This window comes from Camelus dromedarius, chromosome 3, assembly GCF_036321535.1.
Source record: "Camelus dromedarius isolate mCamDro1 chromosome 3, mCamDro1.pat, whole genome shotgun sequence".
Lineage (NCBI taxonomy): Eukaryota > Metazoa > Chordata > Mammalia > Artiodactyla > Camelidae > Camelus > Camelus dromedarius.
In genome coordinates this window covers 79796784-79809675 of record NC_087438.1, presented here as the reverse complement: position 1 = coordinate 79809675, position 12892 = coordinate 79796784, and the positions used below count along the sequence as shown (strand labels likewise).

The window sequence follows — 12892 nt, the reverse complement described above, 5'->3', positions numbered from 1 at the left end:
AGCGCCTAGTCGGGGACGGGGAACGGCAGGGCGCTGACGACCTCCCCGGACTCGGAGACGATGGCGTCGTAGACCCAGCGGCGGCCGCAGCGGCACTCGGGCCCGCACTTGGTGGAGTTGCACTTGGGGCAGGGGTAGAAGCAGCCCAGGCAGTTCTTCTCCAGGCAGTCGCACAGATCCGCGTCGTTGCAGATAAGCCTGCCGCTTCTGTCATACTTCTTCATCACTCTGCCAAGACAAAGCATGTCACCGCGCGGATGTGCGAATTCCTCAACATCCAGAATAAACTCTCGCGCGGCAGTCTTCAGACATAGGCTGCCTTTACCCCTAGCAAGCAGCAGCCGGGGAGGCCCCAGCCACCCTTCAGAATTGTGTACGGCAGCGATGCCCTCGGAAAGTCACGCAGTATGCCACCAGTGGCCAGCGCAGCCAGGCCTGCCACTCAGAGTAACGCTGCGTTTTTCTGGCTTGCTGGAGCAGGTAATAGCCCACCTACACAGATTTTGAGGAAGAGCTGATGAAAAACTATCAAAAGCTTCCTTCAACAAATTTTTACTTAAAAATATAACCACTCTTGATGGCATCTCCCCTAATAAATTACCTTCTTTTTTTTCTGCCCTAAGAAGAAGTACTATAGTGAATACAATTACATTTTGAATGACTCAAGACAGACATTAGAACTGTCAGTTAGTATGCCAATGCTGTTAAAAACAAAAACAAAACAAAAAAACAAACTGAAAGCTCCTTTGCTAAGAGTCTCCAGATGCCACGGCTTCAGTTGCTTTCTGATTCCTTGTTGCACCCAGTGTGGAGGGAGAAAGCAGGTGACTGTGGGGGTAGGGTCTGTCGTAAGATCTGAGTGAAGCCAGATGCTCTGTCCCAGGGGAGAGCCCCAGTGTCTACACCTGGTCCTCCGCCAGCCTCTCTAACACAGCCAGGAATCAAAACGCTTTCACCAGAATTATGCCACCCTCTCAAAACCAAACTAATTTGAAATGAATCATTCAAAACCAAGCTGCTTGAAACCCTTAGCACAACAAAACTACCTCTGTACAGCCTGTGTCCATTACTACCAGTGGAGTCAAAAAGGCTGTGAAATCAGGACTTTCTACATTCTTGGCTCCCAAGCAGGCATGACACCTTCTTCCCTTCCTGTTAAGCAATGCTGCTCCATCCCCTTCCCTCTCCTCATAAAATGGGGATGGTTAAGGATCATTATGTAGACTTGCCTGATTATCTCACTTGAGCAAGAATGCCTTTTCCAACGAGGATTTACATTTGAAGCATTTCCTCTAAGGAACGAGAGCTCCCACACCCACCAGGAAATGCAGGTGTCAGCAGACAAGGAGACGCAAAATTTCTTACTGGAATGACAGGAGTGGGTGGTCACACAGCCAACAGAGAGGTCGGCTCAGACTCCTCCTCCTCCCTGTGCCTTCACCCAAACACTCCCTGCCTTGCTCAGACATCCAGACACAGATCGTACAGTTTCCTGCCCATCCGATGCTATCTTTTATAAAATTCCGAGCTATCATATGTGCATAAAGTGTACAGACCATCCACGCACAGATAAAGAAGAATAAAACACACTTCCTCTTGCCCATTGCCCAGCTTAATAAAGGAGTGTTGTGCCTTTGACGCCCTCCTCATGCCCCACCCACTGCATCCCTCAACCTGGCCCTCTGAGGGGAACCACACACCTGAATGTTATAAAATTCATCTCCTTGTTTTACTGTTAATTATGCCATACGTGTATGTATCTCCAAGTGCATTGCCTTTTCCCTCCTGTAATTTGATTTGTAAATTTGACATCAGGATTTCAGATCCATCCATGGTGGTGCAGGTAGAAGGAGTCAAGTGTCTTCACTTCTATATGTGTTCCACGGCACGGATGCACAAGCTACGCATCTTTTCCATCATGGATGGCCTTGTGGATGATTATTACTTTCTTTGCTATTGCAGAGATGCTATGAATTTCTCAGACATGTCCTATTGCACATGTGTAAGAGTTCTGCCAGGATATACACCCAGGAGTGAGGATGTTGGGTCACAAGGTACACAGGTAATGCCAAGCTGTTTTAAAATAGTGATTGCACTATTTTACATTCAATTCACGTCCCATACCTTCATCAACAGTGCTGTCAGAAGACTAAACTTTTTGCCTATCTGAGCAGCGGGGCACTCGCCAAACTGTACCAGTGAGGTTCAGTATCCTGAATGTGCCTTAGCCTTTTCCTCTATGAAATGCCTGTTTGGTTCATTTTTCTCTTAGGATGTCCATCTTTTTCTTATTGACTTGCATATATTTTACACACTGATCTTTTAGATTGTAAATAACCTCTACCTTGTGATATTTCTCTCATTATTTTTAGAGTGTCTTGCAATGGGCATAAATTCTTAATTTTAATGTAGTCAAAAGTATCAGCCTTTTCCTTTATGGTTTTCTTAATTTATGCCTCTGATGTGCTAGCTATAATGGAATTTATGATACTTCTGTGGCCGTTCGATACTCAAATTCTTTCCCACGGTGATATTATTTCTCCTTTTAATGATACATCTTTCTTACTTTTAATCATCTTTCCTACTACACTGTTACTCTAGTGCAAGGACTTCTGAAGCCTGTTTTCACGAAATTGATGCCTAGTTTGGGAGTATAGTCTATTTCTTGAAATTGCTAACTTCCCGATGTGATGGGGTGATACTGTACTTTATAAAATATATTTTAAAATCATAAAAAAGGAGGCATCTTTTAATTACTTAGCTTTGTCAAGGAGAATTCATGCATTTCATAATCCCACAGATCAAGTATAAATCATGATCTTACTTGCATTTTACAGAAAAATACTCATTCATCTTCGACATCCGCGCTTTCTTTTTCTGCTCCCTTGTTTCAGGATTAAAGTCCGCTACCTGTGGTCCCGGGTTTTGAAACGCCAAACATTTTAACTGCCGCTCTATCTGCTGCTATGAGACAAATAAAATGTATTAGTAGTAAGAACCAGATAGTTTTATCTGTTATACATTGTATCAAAATTAAGTTTCTGACACTAATATATATAAAATAAACAAGGACCTACTATATAGCACAGGGAACTATATTCAATTTCTTATAATAACATATAATGGAAAAGAATCTGAAAATATATGTATATATATATGTATATGTCTAACTGAATCACTTTGCTCTACACCAGAAACTAACATTGTAAATCAACTACACCTCAATTAAAAAAAATTTTTTAAACGATGTTTCTGTAGCAGTTACCATAATGGCATGAAAGTTTAGTTGTTTTACCTAGAGAAATAAACAGTTTCATCTGACTAAGTTTCAAAGGATGATGTAAATTTTTCAAATTAGGTCATTCTTTCTCAATAAACAAATACATAGTGTAAAAGTTGTATGATAAAAATATTTAAATAGAGAGACGGAGAAGATGGCGGAGTAGAAGGACGCTCGCAGGTCACCCTCTCCCACAGATACACCAAGACCCACATCTACAGACCCACTCAGCCAACCAGAGCACCTGTGGAACTCCGACAGAACATTGCCCTCTTCAAAAGATAAAGACGCCAAAAATCTGGTAGGAGAAAAGGAAAAAAGAAAGAACAAAAGGCAAAGCAGCGTGGGACGGGTCCCACGGGGAGGGAGCGGCAAAGGAGGACTGGCGCTCGCTCGCTGGGTCTCCCCTCTCCAACTGAGAGGCCAGCGGGACGGAGGGGAAGCCTCCGAGGCTCGGATCTGTACAGAGCAGCCCTTGACTAACAGAACTAAGTTAAAGGGGCACAGAGCGTCCCCCCGACACCCAGCCTGAGACGCGGGCCGGCAGCGGCGGGCAGGGCCAGGCTGCACAAGCCGGGCGGAGGACGGGAGTGGCTGCACGGAGGCAGCCCCGGGGGAACGCAAGGGGCTGCGCGCCGTGGCTGTGGGTGCACAGGGCAGAACAACCTGGGCCCTCCATAAAACAGCAAGGTTGATGTGCTCTCAGGCGAAGGGTGCACACCCCCATCTCTGAAAACCCGCGAAAGTTTTCGGGGGAAGAGAGGCGGGGCTCAGGCACAGCCGCCATATCCTCCGCGCTGAGCACCCAGGCGGGGGTGGGGGCGAAACCTGCATCCGCACCGAAGGGCTCAGCAGCCTCAAAGGCCAGACTGAGACTGGCCTGCAGCCCGGGGCAGATAGGATCCTTCCATCCTGGTCCCTCATGGAACTTGCTCCACAAAGACAAACAAGGAGCTGGGTTTTGGCTGGAGCAGGGACAGGGCTGTCCCTCGGTCTTCCCCGAGCCCACCCGCGGAGCGCCGACCAGGGCGGAGCGCCGACCAGGGCGGAGCGCCGACCAGGGCGGAGCGCCGACCAGGGCGGAGCGCCGACCAGGGCGGAGCGCGCAGCCGCACAGAGCAGCGGAGCTACTGGCAGCGGCGCAGGTAGAGCGAGAGCGGGCCCCCCCCCCCCCCCCCCCCGCCTTTCGGGCAGGAACACAGCCCCTGACCGAGGTGCTGGGAGGGGGCACGACCCGCCCTCCTACCTGGCCAGTCTGCAACATCTGACTGGGGCATCCGGAGGGGCAGCGACCCGCCCGCCCACAGCAGAGAGCTGCACCTGACCCAGTGTTAGGAGGAGGCGCGATCGGCTTGCCGACAGGTGCTGGGAGCAGCACAGAAGAGGGCGCCAACAGAGGGCCTCTGAAAATAGCAAGCTGAGCTTCCAAAACAGGACGAAGACAGAAAGACTTCACATTAAAAGCACACAGACTCCAGGAGAACACCGACAACCCCCCCGCTTTTTGTTTTTTAAATCTGTTTTTACCTGTTCTATTTTCTATTACTCTCTTAATCTTTACTTCTTAATTCATTTCTATTTCTCTTGGGTTTTGATGTCCTGCTATTGATTAGACACAGGTTTCAAATACATCTATTCATCTCCCCACCCTTTTTTGTAAAGGTTTTAAAAGGACGTCTCAACCCGATTAATACTCTGCTTCAACTCACTCTTCTATTATTCATTATACACTGTTTTCAAACCCTTTCTCCCTTCTTTTAAAATTCTTTCTCTCTCTCTCTTATTTTTTTTTTCCTTTTTTTCCTAAGTTCTATTCCTAAATAGGCATCAGATAGATAAAATCCTTAAGGACCAAAATAAACAACTGATACTCCATAAACCACAGTGCCAAAGAGGTATGAGCAAGATGAAGAAGCAGAAAAACCTTTCCCAATTAAAAGAACAAGAGAAATCCCCTGAAAGAAAGATCAACGAAATAGACATTGATAGCCTACTAGATCAAGATTTCAAAAAAGGAGTGATCGAATTGCTGAAGGAATTAAAAGAGATAGTGTTTAGAGATATAAAATATGTCAAAAATGAAATTGAAGCTATAAAGAAGAGCCAAGTAGAATGGGTAAACTCATTGACAGAGATGAGGAATGATCTAATAGCTGTGCAAAGCCGACTAGATAATGCAGAGGAACGAATTAGTGATCTAGAAGACAGGGCAATAGAAAGCACCCATTCAGAAGAACTACAAGAGAAGCAAATAAAAAATAATGAAAATAGCATAAGGGACCTATGGGATAATATAAAGCGCCCCAATCTTCGCATAATAGGGGTCCCAGAAGGAGAAGAAAGATCAAAGGGGATTGAAAAGGTTTTTGAAGAAATCATGACTGAAAACTTCCCAAACTTAAAGAAGGAATCAGATATCCAAGTACAGGAAGCTCAGAGGGTCCGAAACAGGAAGAACCCAAATAGACCCACACCAAGACATATCATAATCAAGATGGCCAGAGTCAAGGATAAAGAAATGATTCTAAAGGCAGCAAGAGAAAAGCAAAGAGTAAGTTACAAGGGAACCCCCATAAGGCTCTCAGCTGATTTCTCTACACAAACGCTACAGGCCAGAAGGGAGTGGCAAGATATATTCAAAGCCCTGAATGAAAAAAAGATGCAGCCTAGGATCCTTTATCCAGCAAGGCTATCCTTGAGGATAGAAGGAGAAATAAAGAGTTTTACAGACAAAAAAAAAGCTGCAGGAGTTTAGCAACACTAAACCCATGCTAAAAGAAATATTGAAAGGGCTATTCTAAATAGAAAAGCAGCAGGATGCTACAGAAATGAGAAACACACAACTGGAAAGGTGATAACTCATGAATTACAAATAAAGTAAACATGAAATTATAAAAGAAGACATACAAATCACTGAGAGTGGGAGAGGGAGGCAGGGAAATACAGAATATTTTTTTCTTTCTTTTTTAAATTTTTTTAACAGTAGGATTGGTTTGAGATCATGTTACTATCAGTTTAATAAAAACAGTTATAGTAATGGGTTGACAGATTTACAAAAAAGGGTAACCACAAGCCAAAAATTTACAAAGGAGTCACAAAAATTAAATAAAATCCATGATAATACAAAGGAAAATTACCAAACCACAAAAGGAAGAAGAAAGGAACAAAGAGGATACACCAATTCAACTGCAAAGATAAGTTCAAAATGGCAATAAACACACATCTATCATTAATTACTGTAAATGTTAATGGACTAAATGCTCCAGTCAAAAGACATAGAGTGGCAGACTGGATAATAAAGCAAGAACCTTCAATATGCTGCATACAAGAGACCCACTTTAGGGAGAAGGACACATATAGATTGAGAGTGAAAGGATGGAAAAGGATATTCCATGCAAATGGAAAAGCCAAAAAAGCAGGTGTTGCAGTACTGATTTCAGACAAAATAGACTTTAAAACAAAGGCCATAAAGAAAGATAAAGAAGGACATTTTATAATGATTAAAGGAGTGATACAAGATGAGGATATTACACTCGTTAATATATATGCACCCAATATAGGAGCACCTAAGTACATACAAGAATTACTAACAGAGATAAAGGGGGATATTGATGGGAATACAGTCATAGTTGGAGATTTTAACACTGCATTAACATCACTAGACAGATCTTCCACACAGAAAATAAACAAGGCAACAGAGAAATTAAATACTACAATAGAAAAACTAGATTTGGTGGATATTTTCAGAGCATTACACCCCCAAAAAATAGGATATACATTCTTTTCAAGTGCACATGGAACATTTTCCAGGATCGATCATGTACTTGGGCACAAAAGAAACCTCAACAATTTTAAGAAGATAGAAATTATCTCAAGCATCTTTACTGACCACAATGCCATGAAACTGGAAATCAACAACAGAGAAACAAAGGAGAAAAAAAGGAAAGCATGGAGATTAAACAATATGTTATTGAAAAAACAATGGATCAATGAGGAAATCAAAGCTGAAATTAAAAAATACCTTGAGACAAATGATAATGAAAGCACAACCACTCAAAACCTATGGGACACAGCAAAGGCAGTGCTAAGAGGGAAGTTTATAGCGATACAGGCCTTCCTCAAAAACGAAGAACAATCTCAAAGAAACAATTTAACCCACCACCTGAATGAATTAGAAAAAGAAGAACAAAAAGCCCCAAAAAGCAGCAGAAGGAAGGAAATAATAAAGATCAGAGAGGAATTAAATACAATAGAGATTAACAAGACCATAGAAAAAATCAACCAAACCAAAAGCTGGTGTTTTGAAAAAGTAAATAAAATCGACAAACTCTGGCCAAACTCACAAAGAAGAAAAAAGAGAGAGCACAAATTAGCAAAATAAGAAAGGAAAATGGAGAAATGACAACAAACAAAATAGAAATACAGAATATCATACGAGAATATTATGAAAAACTATATGGAACCAAACTGGATAACCTAGAGGAGATGGACAAGTTTCTGGAAACATACTGTCCACCAAAACTGAATCAAGAAGAATCTGAACACTTGAACAATCCGATCACTAGAAAGGAAATAGAAATAGCAATTAAAAACCTCCCTACAAATAAAAGTCCAGGACTGGACGGCTTCACCAGGGAATTCTACCAAACATACAAAGAAGAACTCATACCAGTCCTTCTCAAACTCTTCCAGACGATTGAAAAGGAGGGAATACTCCCAAACTCATTCTATGAAGCCACCATCACCCTGATACCAAAACCAGGCAAAGACACTACAAAAAAAGAGAATTATAGGCCAATATCACTGATGAACATAGACGCCAAAATCCTCACCAAAATATTAGCAAATAGAATCCAACAACACATAAAAAAGATTATACATCATGACCAAGTGGGGTTCATCCCAGGGACACAAGGCTGGTTCAACATACGCAAATCCATCAGTGTAATACATCACATCAACAAGAGAAAGGACAAAAACCACATGATCATCTCAATCGATGCAGAAAAAGCATTTGATAAAATTCAACACCCATTTATGATAAAAACTCTCGCCAAAGTGGGTATAGAGGGAACATATCTCAACATCATAAAAGCTATATATGACAAACCTACAGCCAGCATAGTACTCAACGGTGAAAAACTCAAAAGCTTCCCACTAAAATCTGGGACAAGACAAGGATGCCCACTATCACCACTCCTATTCAACATAGTCCTGGAAGTCCTAGCCACAGCAGTCAGGCAAGAGAAAGAAATAAAAGGGATCCAAATTGGAAAAGAAGAGGTAAAAGTGTCATTATATGCTGATGACATGTTACTATATATAGAAAACCCTAAAAGGTCCACACAAAAGCTACTAGAGCTGATTGAAGAATTCAGCAAGGTAGCAGGTTACAAAATTAACGTTCAAAAGTCAGTTGCATTTCTTTACACTAAGGATAAATCAACAGAAGAAGAAAGTAAAGAAACAATCCCCTTTCAAATAGCACCCAAAGTAATAAAATATCTGGGAATAAATCTAACCAAGGAGGTGAAAGAATTATACACAGAAAACTATAAACCATTGATGAAGGAAATTAAAGAAGACTTTAAAAAATGGAAAGATATTCCATGCTCTTGGATTGGAAGAATCAATATTGTTAAAATGGTCACACTGCCCAAGGCAATCTACAGATTTAATGCAATCCTATCCAATTACCCAGGACGTATTTCACAGAACTAGAACAAATCATAATAGAATTCATATGGAACCATCAAAGACCTAGAATTGCCAAAGCATTACTGAAGAGAAAGAAAGAGGCTGGAGGAATAACTCTCCCAGACTTCAGACAATACTATAGAGCTACAGTCATCAAGACAGCATGGTATTGGTACCAAAACAGACATATAGACCAATGGAACAGAATAGAGAGCCCAGAAATGAACCCACAAACTTTTGGTCAACTCATCTTCGACAAAGGAGGCAAGAATATACATTGGAATAAAGACAGTCTCTTCAGCAAATGGTGTTGGGGAAACTGGACAGCAGCATGTAAAACAATGAAGCTAGAACACTCCCTTACACCATATACAAAAATCAACTCAAAATGGATTAAAGACTTAAACATAAGACAAGATACAATAAACCTCCTAGAGGAAAACATAGGCAAAACATTATCTGACATACATTTAAAAAATTTTCTCCTAGAAGAAATAAAAGCAAGAATAAACAAATGGGACCTAATGAAACTTACAAGCTTCTGCACAGCAAAGGAAACCAGAAATAAAACAAGAAGAAAACCTACGGAATGGGAGAAAATTTTTGCAAGTGAAACCGACAAAGGCTTGATCTCCAGAATATATAAGCAGCTCATACGACTCAATAAGAAAAAAATAAACAACCCAATCCAAAAATGGGCAGAAGACCTAAACAAGCAATTCTCCAAGGAAGACATACAAATGATCAAAAAGCACATGAAAAAATGCTCAATGTCACTAATTATCAGAGAAATGCAAATCAAAACTACAATGAGGTATCACCTCACACCAGTCAGAATGGCCGTCATTCAAAAATCCACAAATGACAAATGCTGGAGAGGCTGTGGAGAAAGGGGAACCCTCCTACACTGCTGGTGGGAATGCAGTTTGGTGCAGCCACTATGGAAAACAGTGTGGAGATTCCTCAAAAGACTAGGAATAGACTTACCATATGACCCAGGAATCCCACTCCTGGGCTTGTATCCAGAAGGAAATCTACTTCAGGATGACACCTGCACCCCAATGTTCATAGCAGCACTATTTACAATAGCCAAAACATGGAAACAGCCTAAATGTCCATCAACAGGTGACTGGATAAAGAAGAGGTGGTATATTTATACAATGGAATACTACTCAGCCATAAAAACTGACAACATAATGCCATTTGCAGCAACATGGATGCTCCTGGAGAATGTCATTCTAAGTGAAGTAAGCCAGAAAGAGAAAGAAAAATACCATATGAGATCGCTCATATGTGGAATCTAAAAAACAAAAACAAAAACAAACAAACAAACAAAAACAAAGTGTAAATAAAGGACAGAAATAGACTCACAGACAGAGAATACAGACTTGTGGTTACCAGGGGGGTGGAGGGTGGGAAGGGATAGACTGGGATTTCAAAATTGTAGAATAGACTACACTGTATAGCACAGGGAAATATACACAAAATGTTATGATAACTCACAGAGAAAAAAATGTGACAATGAGTGTGTATATGTCCATGAATAACTGAAAAATTGTGCTGAACACTGTAATTTGACACAACATTGTAAAATGATTATAAATCAATAAAAAATGTTAAAAAATATATTTAAATAATCAAGGGAGAAACAAAGAATTCCTTTTATACTTTCAAAACAACACTTGGCTTCTCAAATCTGCTGAGGATGAAAGTCAGAATTAGCATTTTATGGATAAGGAGAAGGGGGTAAAAGCCCTTCCACCCAGGTTGTGTCTCAAAACACAAAGTACACACAGCCCTCCCCTTCAGTGCTCTAGGCCGTGTCTCAGAACTCACTCCCAGGGAGTTTGGACCCCATCAGGGCTCCGACGCAGAAGGAAGCCACCTGAAGGAGCCATTCTCAGTCAAAGCCAGACTGGAAGTAGAAAATCTTGCTGGAAGGACATTCTAGAGTGTTTTTAGAAATTTTCAAAAGTCTCTGGTTGGAGATAATTAGAAATTAAATGGGTCCTAATCGAAAATACAAGTAATAAGGATGCTTCAATCAATCCTAATAACTGATTTTGAACATGCAGCACTTCTGTCATGAGGGAAAGGAATGCTCCTTTGAAGGATTTTAGAAGAAAATAATCTGAGTGGCCCCCAAACACTTAGGCTAACATGTACATGAAATACTACATTCGGAAGCAAAAGGGAAACCTTCAGTGTATGAATTTCAATGTTAACACATTAGTGGCAGAATCTCAGGTTTTTCTGCAGCTCATTTAGTATAACTATAGTCTAGTCAGGCTAAAATAATATCACGTATGTTTCTTTAAACTGTCATTTTGTTGTGCATGTATGGCTTTGTTTTACAAACTTAACCTTATGAAGCAATCCTGTATTTAGGTACAGATGTGCAGTAAGTAGAACTTAGTACCATGTATTATTATTCTCAGTAGCAAAACAAGAGTTTAAGAATGTCTATGCCTGTGCTCAGATCTTGGCTCAGCCACATGTTACTGGTGTGCCTTGAGTCACTTCCCACTTCTTCAAAGCCCCTGTTTCTCCTCTTGCAAAATAGGTTAAAACAGTATCTTGTGATAAGGGTTAGGCGAGTAACATAGGCCAAGTTTTAAAACCATGGCTAGCATGTTATTGGAAAAAACACAAGGGTTTGTTGAATACAAATACTTGACCACATTCTCTACACACATTCTACTGCAAGGGCAGGATTTTATTGCACAGGACGCTGCGGGCAGAGAAGCTCAGAGGAGATACGTGAGGTGAGAGCAGTCTAGTGATGCGCAGCGTTAAGAGGAGGGGATACCCAGTCGGCACAAGGGAACAGAGATCCTTCTGGGGCAGTCCCGTCTAGGTCCATCTTCCCACCCAAATCCAGAGCATCCCAGAGATCCGCAAGTTGGGAGCCCCTCAGATACCATGGAATCACAGTATCCACATGCCTTACCAGTTGCTTCTGCCCGAGGTGACTGTTTTTCTCAGGAGAACTTTGACCTGCATGTCTCTCTTGGGTAAAACCATTTTTTTCTGATTGTTCACTCATTTCTGATCGCTAAAAAAAGTAACTGGAAAACAAGTAAAACACATGAATAGCATACCTCCCCATAACTTAATCCTGTGACCTTCCTGCTCTCTCCTTACATCTTACTTTCTTTCAAAGCCAGACTTACTGGAAAAGTCACTCGCTTTCCTGGCTTCTTTTTGTACCACTCACTCTGAAATCCTGCATCCGACTCCCCCAGAACACCTGACTAATGCTCTTCTCTGCCTGGTGTTCCACGAGCAAGCTGGCTGTACCTTTTACAGTTCTTTGCATCATGGACCCGGCTGCAGCAGGCAACATGGGGCCATTCACTCTCACTTAGGAGCACTAGGAATCCTCAGACCTCCATTCTTCCCCCTTTACACTTACTCCCTTGAAAAAGAGGAAGATGTGTTAACGTCATACATCCCCAGTGACCGTGAAATCTTATCCGCTCCCAGGGTTTCCCTGCAGAAATCACTGCCCAGGCTGCCTCTAAAAGCCCTGAGCCCCTCACTTTTCACTCGAGTTTCTGTTACAGTTTTCATACAACTTGGGCTAAATGAAAGTCCTCAGTTTCCCTAAAACTCAGCTGCTAAAATGCCTGTAATTTACTTTGAAATACTTCAGTGTATATACAAGACGCCTGTGTGTGTGTGTGTGTGTGTGTGTGTGTGTGTCTCAGGTGAAGCTAACACAGGGAAACACTCACAAATGCACCATCCAGGCTGCTCTGCAGTATTGTGTCTGAGAGGACCACACCCCAGAGGAGACTTCCCCAGTCCTGCTGCCTCCCTGTCTCTCATCAGCTACCCTTGCTGAATGCAGGGCATTGCTTTTACCAAAGGAACCTGAGTTACGCTTTATCAATTCACTTAGCACCACCAGTC

General features: G+C 41.9%; 1 protein-coding gene across 2 annotated transcripts; it reads right to left on the bottom strand.

Moving 5' to 3' along the window:
- ARL14EPL (ADP ribosylation factor like GTPase 14 effector protein like) lies at positions 1-12023 on the bottom strand. 2 transcript variants are annotated; one of them, XM_064484609.1, is made up of 4 exons: positions 11928-12023; positions 2846-2964; positions 2105-2138; positions 1-218 (listed from the first exon to the last, which is right to left on the bottom strand). In XM_064484609.1, exons 1-4 carry the CDS (start codon positions 12021-12023, stop codon positions 6-8), a joined length of 462 nt encoding a protein of 153 aa, XP_064340679.1. In that variant the 3' UTR covers positions 1-5. The 2 variants fall into 2 exon arrangements, with proteins under 2 accessions (XP_064340679.1, XP_064340678.1); XM_064484608.1 differs by lacking the exon at positions 2105-2138 and having other exon boundaries at positions 1-228; positions 2825-2964.
- Positions 12024-12892: the final 869 nt, after the last annotated feature.

Bases quoted from the DNA above. Each gene is read 5' to 3' on its own strand.
- ARL14EPL (XM_064484609.1), bottom strand. From the start codon at position 12,023: ATGAGTGAACAATCAGAAAAAAATGGTTTTACCCAAGAGAGACATGCA. The intron at 2,139-2,845 runs GTATTTTTCTGT...GTCTTCTGACAG, and splicing joins CGGATGTCGAAGATGAATGA to CACTGTTGATGAAGGTATGG. The intron at 219-2,104 runs GTAAAATAGTGC...AGAGTGATGAAG, and splicing joins GTATGGGACGTGAATTGAAT to AAGTATGACAGAAGCGGCAG.